The sequence below is a fragment of the Micropterus dolomieu genome, linkage group LG17 (assembly GCF_021292245.1).
Source record: "Micropterus dolomieu isolate WLL.071019.BEF.003 ecotype Adirondacks linkage group LG17, ASM2129224v1, whole genome shotgun sequence".
NCBI lineage: Eukaryota > Metazoa > Chordata > Actinopteri > Centrarchiformes > Centrarchidae > Micropterus > Micropterus dolomieu.
In genome coordinates this window covers 16070005-16084088 of record NC_060166.1, presented here as the reverse complement: position 1 = coordinate 16084088, position 14084 = coordinate 16070005, and the positions used below count along the sequence as shown (strand labels likewise).

Sequence of the window (14084 nt, the reverse complement as noted above, 5' to 3'; positions counted from 1 at the left end):
AGAACTTTACTTAAATACAGGTAAAAAATATAATTGTACTTTACTTGAGTATTTTACTCTACTTTATACTTTTACTCCACTACATTTATTTGACCGCTACAGATACTAGTTACATAAAAATGTACATCCACAACATTAGCTTCACATCAACAACAGGAAAATGCACCTTTATACACATTTATGGGTATATATGAATGATCAAATAATGTAATATATACTAAAAACTTACAAAGAACCTTATTCTGCATTGAGTACTTTTGTAGTACATGTTGCTAATAGTACTAACGTACTATTTACTACTTAAGTAACATTTTTGTTGCAGAGTATTTTTTACAAACACTTTACCTAAAAACTTCCTCCACCACGGCATTTTGTAAATAAATATTTCTATCCTTAAATTTTTGGCAACACAGATTAAGATTAAAATTAGGTTAGTGTCATAATCCAAAATCTATAATCCATAATCTAAAACAGTGTGTATTTATACTATTACTACTTGTGTCTACTTTTTACATAATGGTACTTGCATATACTGTACATATAAGCATATGAGAACCAGTGGTCTAGAGATAAGGGTATCTGTATATGCTGTACAATTGCAAAGTCCTCTGACACACTGACTGACACTGACTAAAGGAAAACTGCATTTCAACAAATTACCCTTTATGTAATTATGTAAAAATATACAATAAAAATTGTTAAGTAAAGGATAACTATTTGTCCATATTTGGCTAAATTACACACAAAAAATGGCGTACAGCTTTGGTTAAATATTGTACAGGGAACTGCTGTGTCGACATGCTCAGATAGACGCGAACCACTCTTTTCCCTCCCCACAATTCTTTACACACACATGCTCCTTATCATGCAAGAAAGTCTCAGACTTAAGCACACACCCTCCGTCTCCTCCTCCTCCTCCTCCTCCACACACACACCGCATCATGCAACATGGCCTTAAGGCTGATTCTCCTTACAGCATATGTCCATATGTCTGTGTGGGTCGCGTGCGACTGCAAACATCCCCTCCATCCTCCCCGCCTCAGCCTGATCCCTGTATTGGATGGACGTGCACATTCCACACATATGAAGTCAAACTTGAGTACACAGTGGCTTGTACACATTTGTGTGGCAGGGCAGAGGGCGGGGGAACAATCTAAGATTTTCTGTTTTCCTTGTTTTGGTTGGGTGAGATATTTGGAAAAGCAAAGCAACTTTTTAAAAAATCAAGTAACAATAGTCTTGATACTCAGATTGTAGCCAGATGTTTTCATTAGTTTACTATAAAACTAAACAAGAATGAAATAAGAAAGCGTGTTTGACGGGGACAAAATGAAAGAGAACGTAACAGATTTGTCTGGTATCAAAAGTGGCCAAAATGTGGTTCATAACGTAAAGGAATTAGTGACAGAGAGGGAAATGTGAGGGGATACAGGTATAAGAAACTAAGACAAATGAAGATTGACTATGCACGCAATTAAATTTTCATCTGATGACTGCCGGGTCAACAGATTATCAGACAGAAGTGAAGTCTACTGCAGTGAAACCACCACTTTTTCCTTCATACAGAGCACTGTATGTGGGTTACTGTGTTTCATTGAAACAGGATGAAATTCGTTGCAACGCACAAAACACAACATAACCACACAGGTTGTACAAATACTCTGATCTGTACTAAGATACCAAGATTCTGTCAGGCACAAACTAAATGAAGCTTAGTGTAAGTCCAACCAGGAAGAGCTTTACTTATTCACAATTATCTCTCTCTCTCTCTTACAGTCTCTCTTGCCCTGCCCTCTAACAGCTGACTATGGGTGTTAGTTTTCCAATCAGGTTTCACCATGATCAGCACTACAATTCAGTCACTATCAAACTTTAAATCAGTTCTCTCCTCTGCTGATGTCTGTCATTCACTATAAGTCACTGCAGCCCTCCTCCACCTCATTCACCTCCTGCTCATCAGATCCATGCCCAATTCAAGCTCAGCAGAAGACCACTCCTCATAATGTCCAGATCCCCAGCATCTTCTTCATCCCTTCAACACCACCACTTCTGCGGCTTCACCACTCACATTCAATACCACATTATCACGATGGAGTCTAATTGCCAAATTACTTTTCACATTCTCATATCAATGTATCACATGTCAGTAAATGAATGCTGTTCACTCAGTCAAGTCTCTCTTGATTTAAACACTCAAAAGCTTCACTATAAATTATGTCCAACATTTTCTGCATATTTATCTATATTTAGTCTCTTTACAAATAAACCCCTTCTAGACATAGCTCCACCACACATACTGCATCAGATAGTCTTTCCCGTAACAGCACTTTAAAACTGACAACAAACAGAGAGAGGAGAAAAAAAGAAACTGAGCAAAATCTGTCATTTCTAAGGTCAAAAACAAAGTTTACATTTACGACAAAAAACATTTGGGGGAGAGAAAGAGAGACAGATGAGGAAGTTATAGAGGGAGAGGGAGTTAACATTAGTGAACAAATGAGTGCTTCATCTGCAGTCTGTCAGGTCAAGTAGCCCTTTAATGTTCCGATTATCAGATAAAAGCAACATTTAACATTTACTCCCTTAATGTGTAGGGAGATTTTCTGTTTTTGTGTGTGTGCCTGTGGGTGTTTGTCCATTTGTGTCCATGTCGGTGCTTCTGAAGTGGTTGATTTCTCAAATATTATGAATGAGATCACTATAACACCAAATTAAAAAGCATTCCCTGTTCCTTAAAAATAACACTGTCTTTTAAAATGTGGGATGTGTGCAAATATTTGAAAAACTTGCCACCGTATTGTGTAAACCAGTGTCAGGGTAGGACCAAATATGGTATAATTTATCCAATATGAATTCTTGAGAGGGAAAAAAAGTAACTTTTATTAGTGGACGGCAAAACTTGACCTAAACAGTGACCAGCTCAAGCATTCTTGTAGTTGTGATAACAGTAGATAGCGACTTGTTACAAAGAAAACACTGCATACTGTGAGCATGGAGTGAGTACTTCTGTCCTTGTACATTAGCTTTTAGTCTGTTTTTCCTCAATAGAAACATTTAGATTTTCCTGTGCTGTGCCATAATTTACTGTACAGTTTTTGTCAGAACTCAACACGGGGTAAAATTGCTATACTAATATCTTTTTGATATATTTGAATAAATGTTGAATGTATCATAATAACTACATACGCCATTTGAAGCTTGAAAATAGAATAAACAACACTATACGATACAATGCTTTGAGCTAATTGCTAGTGTAACAATGACAAAGCTAACATGCTTCTGTTTAGCAGGTATAATATTTATCATGTTCGCCATCTTAGCTCTTTAGCATGATGGGAATGTTACTCATTTTGCAGGTATTTCGAGCCAATGTGTGTGTTTCCAACAAGGGATTACTAAAGTAATTCTTCTTCGTAAAGCATTGGACAGATTAATATCTTGACCTGATGATGGCGCTAAAACGTTAAGGGAAACCAAAGTGATTATGATTCAACCTCAGCAGGACATGAGTGTGTCATGTCAACTAAAAAACCTGCTGCGGCTGGGGCACATTTTAAGGGTTTGAAGGCATTGCTTTATGTGATTTACTACATTTCTAGGAGTATTTGTACAGTATGTGTTAAGTGTGTGTGTCAGTGTCTGTCTGTGCATGTATATTTGTGTCTGCAGGTCCAGATTTAAGGGGGCCAGAAAATGGAAAATGATAGTTTCATCATCAGCATATTTTCAAAAGCCACAGGGGCATATTCTTTCTAAAGCCTTAAACCCCTGACTAGACCTTTGTGTGATGTGTATACAAGTGAAATCCTCTGTTGTTGCAGCTTAGCAGGCCTGGTATGTGGAACATGAGCATTTCCTGGTTTGGGCGGTACCAGTGGGGCTGTTCAGAAGGTTTTGATTGGTTGAGGAAAATTATACATAGAGCCAAGCCCTGCTGTGACCTGTTCTTCACCCGGGCATATTCCACATACCAAGATCCACCTGCGTCCCCATCTGTGCATGCGCATGTTTTTCATAAATGTGTATGTGTGTGTATGTGTTTTACCACATGCTGTGGACACTTACATCAGCTGCTGAGTTAGGTGCTCTTTCTCTTCTCTCATTTTCTGAAACGCCACACTGGAATGCTTCAGCTCCTCTATTAGCACTGTTCACACACACACACACACACACACACACACACACACACACACACACACACACACACAGATTTGAGTTTATTTGACACATTGAAGATGCTGTGAAAGCTTACAAAAGCTTGTCTGTATATAACACTGGCTCAAAGCCACACTTGTCACCAGAGGCTCCACTGTAAATTATGCTATACTGCATGATTTACAGGCACAGACAGACACAGGGGAGAAAAGAGACAGACAGGTACAGTAGTCACAGTTTTACCACACTGTTACTTCACACTTCAGCAAAGGAAGAAACCCTCAACCAAATTAAACTACCCACGAGAGTGAGAAGATTTGAAAGGGAAACAAAACAAGCGGTGGTAAAGGAGGAACACAAAAAAGACAAATAGTACCACAAATAAGAGGTGGCCAACAACAGCAGGTGTGAAAAGAAAATCTAGGATACTGAGACATATGGAAGCAGTTGAAAATGAGAAGAAGGAAGAGAGGAAGAGTAGAAGGAGGGGAGTGTGTTGAGAAGAAGGTAGTATGAGGAAATTTGTGTTCATAGGAAGCCATGAAACAGTACACCACAGTCTGGCAGGCTTTGTTGTTGTGTGTCTGATCCAAAGTAGCTGCTGTATTGCTACTGTTTCCTCCATTCATGACACAGTGTGTCCGCAGAAATGATACAACCAAAAAACTATAGGCCACAAGTAAAACATAGTAGTCATCAAAAAAATGACAGAACAGAGGAGAAAATTACTTCATGGAAACTTATAAGAAGACATCAGAGTGAGCGTGTTGTCGGCTATATGTGGGTAATTTCTACTTGCTTGAATCTGAAGCTGCTGTGATCTTGGAGGTAGGAAGTGTCATTTTGTTCTGCACATTCACATGCACACAGCAGGTTTCCAGGCCGGTGAATGCGTTTATTAAAAAACAGACCTGGAAGAAATGCTTAACTGCAATATTTAGGCCTCATGTCAAGCCAATAACTTGTCAGACTGCGCTGGACATACTGCAGCTCCAGGCAGGAGTGGGTATCACGCAAGAGAAAAGCACTTAGGTTCCAAGTCTGAATAGTGAATAACTCAAGACACACCGCTATTTTCTGAAACCACCGCACATAAGTGTCTTTAGTAAAAATATTTGCACGCTGTTTTCAAGTCAAAGTGTGATACATACAATGAGAAAGGCTCACATTCGTGATCGGCATAATCATCATCGACATTCATTACCATCACCAACATTATTTAAAAGCAAGTAGAGGCAAGAACTGTTGCTATAGGATGTCTTGTAAACCACAAAAAGGGCATAAAAAGGTAACGATCATCATCAAATCATAATCTAAATCAGTATAATATTGGTTTCTATGTTAAAGAAGGACTTCCCTGGGTGGAACATCACTATGTAATACATAATTTGAGGTCTAAATACCGATCTGTGCTGATTCTTTATTCCTTATGTTCTAATGAATAGAAACTGAATTGACCCACTGTCAGAGTAAGTTATTACTCCTTGTCTATACAGCCTGCAGAAACGCCAGCAGCAGCTCCCGTCTTCCATCAGTGTCTACACAGGGTTGTTCATCCACAGTACTGCTGTGCACCAAAGGTATTTTGGCAATGCTCACAGCTTACAACAAAGTCATTGTACAGTATACACTTTGAAAATAATAAGGGGAAAATAATCTTGAAGTGTTAAAATAATAAACCAAGAGAAGTTTCAGCTTTTACATGGTTGGTGTATCATTTCCATCAGACCTGTGTGAGACAGACGACTGAAAGGAATGGCAGAAAATTGTCAAGTTAAAATTAGCATTAAAGTATCAATTTTGCAGTTACAGTAGAGCTGCAACAACTAGTTCATGAATTGATTAGTTAGTCTCTGATTTCAGCTTCCTAAATGTGAATATTTTCTAGTTTCTGTGCTCCTCTATGACAATAAACTGAATATATTTGGGTTGTTGACAAAAGAAGCCATTTGAGGATGGGCCTAGGGTAAGGGAAATGTCCAAATCTTCTGATTTCAGCTTCTCAAATGTGAATATTTTCTAGTTTCTAGACATATAAAAATAAATATTCCAGCTGTTGAATATGTAGTATCTGTTCATATATATATACACCCATTTAATATCTCTCTATGGCTTTTACATTCATTGTCTCATCAGGGACATTGCATGCAGAAGGATTCATCAGAGACACTTGTCAGAGATACTTGATTTTGACACAGTTATTGGAATTAAAATTTATGCCTACTCTACATATTTTATTTCTGTGGAATTTGCAATAGATTTTGTATGAGCATCTGAGTTCAGATCAATGCTAAAATTGGTTATGTTAGTATTAACATTAGTATAAGTACTGTATAAATATGTATGAGACCTGCCCTGTTTTTTACAAAGCAAAAATACAGTAAAAAAAAAAAACAAGCCAACAGACACGGGCTCGATGTGGGTGTTTGACTAGCTGTTTGTATGGCCGGCAGGCTGGCAGTGTGGGCAGTGGAGTGTGTCAAAGAGGTGTTATGTGTTTGTATTTGTATGTGAGTGAGTGTGTGCGTGTATGTGTCTACTGTTTATGTTGAGAGAGTTTTCTGTGAGGGTCCTTCAGAGCGGTGCAGCAGGGCACAGTGGCTGTGGCTCCGGAGAGCTCTCAAACCGATCCAGCAATGTCAGCCTGACATTTTCTTCCTCAGAGTCTTTGTTTTCCTCGCTCTCTCTTATTGTTTTTCTCTCTTCCCTTCTTCTCCTCACTGTCTCTCTCCTCTCAGTTTTTCACCATCTATTTCTTCCACGTCCTCTCTTTCTGTGGCTCTGTTTTCCTATTTTTACCTCTCTCTCTCTCTCTCTCTCTCTCTCTCTCTCTCTCTCTCTCTCTCCCTCTCCCTCTCGCTCTCCCTCTCCCTCAGCAGGAAGAGGAGGGTGTAGGAGGTGCTCCTCAAAGCGGCAATACACCGATAATTGCTTTCTGGTCACTGTGACACGACAAGGTCCACCAGGGTAAAGGAACACACTCACTCACACAGACTGGAAAAGACACACACTATAATACAGAACCCACAAGATTGAATGCACAAAGGACCACTTGTAGAAAGACACAAAAGCAGCACAAAACACACACAGAAACACTCATAAATACACACAGTAACAGACATATCCAAACTGAAATAATTAAAAAAATTGATGGAGCAGAAAGGCTTTGCAATGAAAGAAAACCAGCCCATCTGACTTTCTCTACAGTGCTTCTATTATGTGTCTCAGTGCTTACACACAGTGTAACAAGGTGGCTGAAAATATTACAGCAACTTACTGCCAGCTGGCCACCAAGGTACTGCAACACTTTTTCAGTAATGTTACTGGATTGATTGTTTGCAGTGCTGCAGTTAAAGTATATTTGATTCCCTGTAAAGCAAATCACAGTACATAGCTGTAATGACATTACTATCATTTAAAATACTTTGCTTAATCAGAAGAAATCAATATACTAGAATTTTCTTTCCCTTTGACATATTGACCAGTCCTTATTACAATTCTTTCTGAATAACTCTATTAAGACCAGGGAAAGTTTTAAGTGCAGAGAATCTCTGATAACTCCAGATATTTATGGAAAACCACCAACACAATCAACTTAATTAGTTTTCCATTAACATAGTGATAAAACTGGAAAAGGTTCCTGTGGAAAACTCTACTGCTTGCCAAAAAGTTGTTGGTGGTAGATGTCTGAACCAATCCAAAAATCCTCCAAAACATATACTGTATGATAAAATAAGTGGTGCTCAGATTGCTGTCATGAACTGTTATTAAATGGTTATTATTATTATTATTATTATTATTATTATTATTTGCACTTTGCTTGAAGCTTTGGAAATACTGTTCCATTAACATTCAGGCTAATGAAGCGAATTTAAATTGAACTGAAATGCACGGTACAGTGTCAGTACAGTCACAACTGAAGAAAAGGTCACTGTATGAGCAATCTACAAGTTAAAATTTTAAAATAAAAAAAGGTGAGGGTGATCCAAAAAGGAGACAGATAAAAAATAACAAAACTGTAAAATCTAGACGGTATATCAACCCGGAAATATTTCAGTATTAAACTGTGAATAGAACAATACTTAAATTTTTCATTGAGTTTCATTATATTTCTTAAAAACAAATTCTTCCATGACATTGCCAGTTTTTGGTGGCCTATTACTTACTGTACGTAGATTTGAAGAAGGGCAGAACCACACACAACAGATGAGTGTTTTCCCTCACAATTGAATTTATGTTCCACAGCAACATAGACTTTAAATTAACTTGTCTCAACATGTAATATTTTGTAATTCACAAAGATTGGTCACACTCTCTCTCTCACACAAACATAAAAACACATTGATACACCCGGCGCCTCCAGTTACAATAGGATTTACGTAGTATGAGGCAATGTATAACGAGCTAACTGCAAGTGACAGTAATCTACAGGATCCTGTGACACTACGGGGTCCCGCAATCTAAAGCGACCTTTACAGTTACCTACCATCACACAAACAACTGCCCCCTGGAATTCTTACAAGAGAGTACATAACTATAATACCACAACCTAAAGTGGTTGGGTACCACAAACATTTCTGGGTGTCTGCTGAGTTTATGCGTAATAAAAAAAATACTTCAAAACCACAGCAGTATGGGAAAAAGTAATGAAGGTGCTGGATTGCAGAGACCTGGAGGAGTACAGCCTCAAGAATTTATTTTCTATTTTCTATTTTCACTTAACTAGAATACTATGGAATTTACAATTTGTCCTCACAGAAACTTACAATGTAGTGCCACATGTACAAAGAAACAGCTCAGCAATAGTGACTCATTTTCAACTGCTAGATGTTTGTATGTCATCCTGCAACACAGGCATTTCCTACCTGAACATTTACTTCACACTTTAGTTGGTATGACAATAGTAAGACTACAGGGCTAACAGACGTGGAGACGGTGCTGACCAGGCTCATGAAGGGAGGGAAAAGTCTTTGCTTAGTTGTGTGAGAACATATTTGATGTTTTTTATATTGCTGTTGTCACTATCAACACACACACATCCAAAGTTGGCTTCCAGGGAAATAGATACCATATAGTCTAAGAATGGCCCAGGGTGTTGGCAGATTGCTGCGATTCAGGGATTGGCCATACACACACACACACACACACACACACACACAAACACAGGCAAATAATGATTCATACACCCTTAGTCATGGCCTTTCACCTCAATTTCACTGTCAACCCTCTATCCTCTTTTACAAAATGTTGAATGAGAACTAACAAAAACTCTCTGTCCATCACCTGCACATCAAGTTGTAAGAGTCAGCTGCTGACATCTGCACAAAGTGAATAATTATGTTTTCATCTTCCTCTGCTCTCTGTGCTCGTCTTTGTCTCGCTCGCTGTAAAATTCCACACCCCTCGGTGTTGTTTCCTCGTCTCCTCCCTCTTCTTCTCTACCTAACCATAAACCACATTCATCTGTTCACATTAGGCCACCTCCTTATGTTTCTCTCTAGCTCCACCCCCACCGACCCCTCCTTTCTTCTAACCACAGAACGCTGATAGACAGGTAGCACAGTTTAATTGCCAGCTAACGCCCATATCAGTTTGGAGTCATATGCAGGTGACTGGCTTAAGTCTGTGCTTGAGATTTAACTATTTGAAAAGTCGATTGATTATTCATTGTTTGGTTCCAGCACCTCACTGAGGAGAATGTGCTGCTTTTCTTTGTCTTATATGAATATTAATTGAATATCTTTGGGTTTTGGACTGTTGATTGGACAAATAAAAGGACATGCATGCATTGTCATGGCCATATTGCATTACTTTCTAAAAATGTATGAACCAAACAATCAATCAATTGCAAAAAGAATCTGCTGTGAATCAATAACGAAAGTTGCTCTAGATTGATGCATTGATTAATACAGTGATTCCAGCTGTCTGTGTATCCTGTCCTGACCCTGTAGGTTCTGCCCATTTCTGTGTGCATAGGACCTGCGTCATGCTCTCAGCTGCGTCATGTGTAGCTTATCGTTTGCTGTGTCTTGTTTTGTTTCACATCTCCTGTTGTGTATCCTGTTTATCCTGCACTGTCTTGTCAGTGGTATTTATTCCTGTCACCTGTTTTGTGCTGTCGCCTGACCTGTAAACACACGAGACAAAAGTGCCGTTAAAGCAGTAAATGCCAATGTAAATGTTAACTTCTCGCAAAGTTTTGATAACAATTAGTCAAAATATACTTGAATGGTGATTAAAAGCCAGGAAATGTAACTGTGTCAACTTACATTGTTTAGTTTATGTTAAGCTACAAAAATATAGACTGATGTATTACAATAGACCTTTTACAAAACCATCAATTTTTGTTACCTAGGAAATATAATTGTAGATTTATTTTCTTATTTACATCTTCAGGACTACCAACGAATTTGCATTTTGTTTGCTTGTGCTACAAATAGCTGCTTCCTGAGAGACAAGACACAACTTAATGTGAAACAAAACACAGCATACAGCAACATGAAGTACAATATTATCCCTAAGTTGCTGTATGTGAATGTGTAGATTTGTTTTGGAGGAGATATAGGTGTGTATGTCTGTGTATTTCCGGATGTGTATTTTAGTGCATCTGTTGGTTCGTTCAGCAGCTGCCTTTCATGCTCATTTCACTGAACAAACATATACTCACACGGCATCAACACAAACAGCAGACTATTTTCTTTATCTTCCTCTTCCTCTATCAAATACTGCCTTGTTTCCTCACACACAAACACACACACACACGGGGGCATACACACACACACTTGGCAGCTATTTGGAACATGCAGGAGACAGAAAAAGACCCACCCATAAGGTGAGCCGGAGGTTAGCTCTCCTTCAGGCATTTACTGTCAATGATGAACACACACACACAGCCTGCAGTTGTGTTCCTCATACTTGCAGTCTCTTTAAAGTTTATAGAAGAATTTAATCAGTTTACAGCATCTACACACATATCCCATTGAACACACACATTCCTTCCTGTCTAAATGGTCTTTAAAGGTTACAAGAGTTTGTGTAGCAACTGTAAACACACATATAAGCACACAATTTGTAGTCATCCACTGTGGGTGTTGCCTTCAGAACTTAAAGAGTCCAAGCTGCAGTTAAACTAATATTTATTCCTGCTGAGAGATTATTTGCACAGCTCTCTTTACCCCCTTTTTTCACCAACATTTCTCTTTCATGTCTGCCCCGGCTCTGTATTAACATGCAGAGAAATTACCCTCATACATCTGAGTGTCTGTTTCTTGTCACTGAATCTCTTTATACTTCCTTAAAATGTGAAACTAAAGATGGTGTGATGGTGTGTGTGTGTGTGTGTGTGTGCGTAGATGTATATGTGTGTGTTACCTGAGAACACCTGTGTGCTGTACTGCAGTATTTCAGATCTGAAGGCCTGCCACGCCTCCATCAGCTGGCTGAGGAAACCCCGTACATCTGCAAGCTCACTGGCAGAGGAGTGGAGCATGGAGAGAGTGGCTCGCAGGGCCTGCTGCTGCCGCACACACGCACATCTAACAGGCACAAACACACACACACACACACACACCCACACACACACACACAACTTTTAAAATTAGTTTTAACACATTTCAAAACTGGCAGTTTCCAGGAGAGCATTTAATATTGTAATAGTATTTCATTGTTATGTCACAGATTAAAATATCTTAACATGTTATGGGAGCTGTCACATAAAGATTGAGACCGTACTGTTCATAGCTACCTAGGTAGCTGTTAACAAGTGCTGTTAAAGTGACAAGTGTATGAATAGGACAACATTAACCATTAAAGGTGTGGCTCAGAAAGACGGTACTTGGAATCCCAAACTGGAGGGGGAATTCTTTCCCTCCTTAACTATGACTCTTATCTCCAATTGCTCCAGAGGTGTTTATCAGAGTGTAAGAGCTGAAGACTGGGGTAACTACTCCCTGGTGTGAATGTGTGTAATTGTGGGCTTTTGAAGCAGAGGATTTCTATAAAAAGAGCATACTGCACATTCTGTGACAACACTCCCTGGATAGATCAAGTTTTATTTTTTTAAATGCAGCTGCTCTTTCACTGCAAAGTGCCCAGTTGTTAATAAATACTGTATGTCAGGGCTTACAAAGCCACGCAGTAGTCACAATTACACCTTCTGTGTAGTATTTCAGTCTGACATTAACCGATCTTACAATTAGTTTCATGACATTTAAATATGTGAGACAGATAAAACGTGGAAGTATGTAAACAACACACAAGAACTGAACAAAACTGCACAAAACAAATCCAGTCTGCAAGTCAACATTTGAGAGTGTGCAGACACAGATTCCTAAGAGCAGAATCAGTTTTATTAGCATGCAGTCCTGATCCTGTGCGTGCTCGTCATTTCTGTGTTCACTCTCTATTTTTCTCCAAGTGTTTTGACAGATTCTGAGCACCTGAGATCGCATCCATGTTTGACTAGAAAGCTTCAATAGAACATGTTAGAGACATGTCTTAAGCCGAATGGCCACAGGGTCCAGCTGTATGGAGTTCTGACTGTATAAGTATTTATATACATTCACAAGTGTCACACTTCAGAGAGCTGTTTAAGCAAAAATAGACCCAGCACATAAAGATAGTTGAGTGGGAAAAGAGCCACACGTGAGACACATACATTATACACGGTCTGCACGGGTTAAGAAGGGCTAAACCCACAATGTCCCTGATTTAAGTTCAGCTGGGTATCTATGTTTCATGTTCTCTCTCTCTCCACATATTTCTTGTCTGCCTCTCAACTATACATCATCAATTGTTGACAAAAATGCCCCAAAATTATTTCTTGAAAATGATAAAAAGAGGAAGGAACACGAAGACTTATTTGCCTACAAGCCATCAAATATTAGCAAATGACTGGGCTTTAAAAGTGTAGCTAATTAAAAAAAGATTGAAAATCAATGTAGGAGAGGTACCAACCACTTCAGACTACTTATTAATTCATTAATTTGTCTCTGAAAATTACTCTGTCATGCTTGCTAATTGATTTGCCAACATATGAAACAATTTAGCATCAGCACATTTTGATTTTGAAGAACAAAAGTACTGGCAGCAAGTACTTCTTCATCTCTCCACTTGATTGTTAAAAAACGCAGCTGTACCACCTTTTATTTTGACATCCAGCTCAAACAGCGTAACTCTTAACACGCGGGTGAAACAGATTACGCTCTCCTTTCAGTTTGAGCTAGCATTCAAAGTGAGAGAAAGCAGCTAATAATTATGAGCAAAACAAGCCTTATCGCTTGCTCAAATGTAGCTGCTCAAGTCCTTACTCGCCTAAAAAATCTAAATCGGCTCTTACAAATTTGTGCCTGAACGCTCTCTTAGACTTACACAGCGCTTGAATTGTTACCAACTTATTTTTTCATTTACTGGTTTCCACAGAAACCAGGGAATGGATTGCAGGTAGAAAGAGAAACTGATCATTAATAAAGAAGAAAAAGGAGGCAGGACATATAATAAATACAAAAGGTGAATATAAGAGATACGTATATAAAAGGAAAGCGAGGACTGTTGTTACCACATTGTCGTTAAAAAGGGCACAGCCATGTTTTACAGCTCCCTCCCTGTCCCCCTCCTCCATCTCTCCCACTCTCAAAGAAATATGTTCAGGCAAAAAGCACTTTGAGCAACATGAAAGATCACTAGCCCAGCTCGCAAAGTCACACACACACACACACACACACACACACACTATCAAGTCACAAACCCATGCAAATCGTGGATATGGAAAACTAGAGCACTAGAATAGAACATTCTGTTATTCCATGAACACTTTTGAAGGAACATGTGGGTGAGAACAGTTTCCTATTTTCTTATACACACACATGGCTACACTGCAGCCATGGGGGACATACAGAATCTCACAAAAGTGAGTACACCCCTCACAATTT

The 14084-nt window shown here is 38.9% G+C and overlaps 1 protein-coding gene across 3 annotated transcripts in view; it reads right to left on the bottom strand.

The window, feature by feature from the left end:
* The window catches only part of lekr1 (leucine, glutamate and lysine rich 1), a 70618-nt gene that overhangs the window by 23027 nt on the left and 33507 nt on the right, over window positions 1–14084 (bottom strand). For all 3 annotated transcript variants that reach the window (XM_046074786.1, XM_046074788.1, XM_046074787.1), the window contains 2 exons: window positions 11527–11690; window positions 4066–4147 (listed from right to left, as the gene is read on the bottom strand). In XM_046074786.1, coding sequence (XP_045930742.1) covers window positions 4066–4147; window positions 11527–11690 — 246 coding nt within the window. The remainder of the gene's footprint in view (window positions 1–4065; window positions 4148–11526; window positions 11691–14084) is intronic.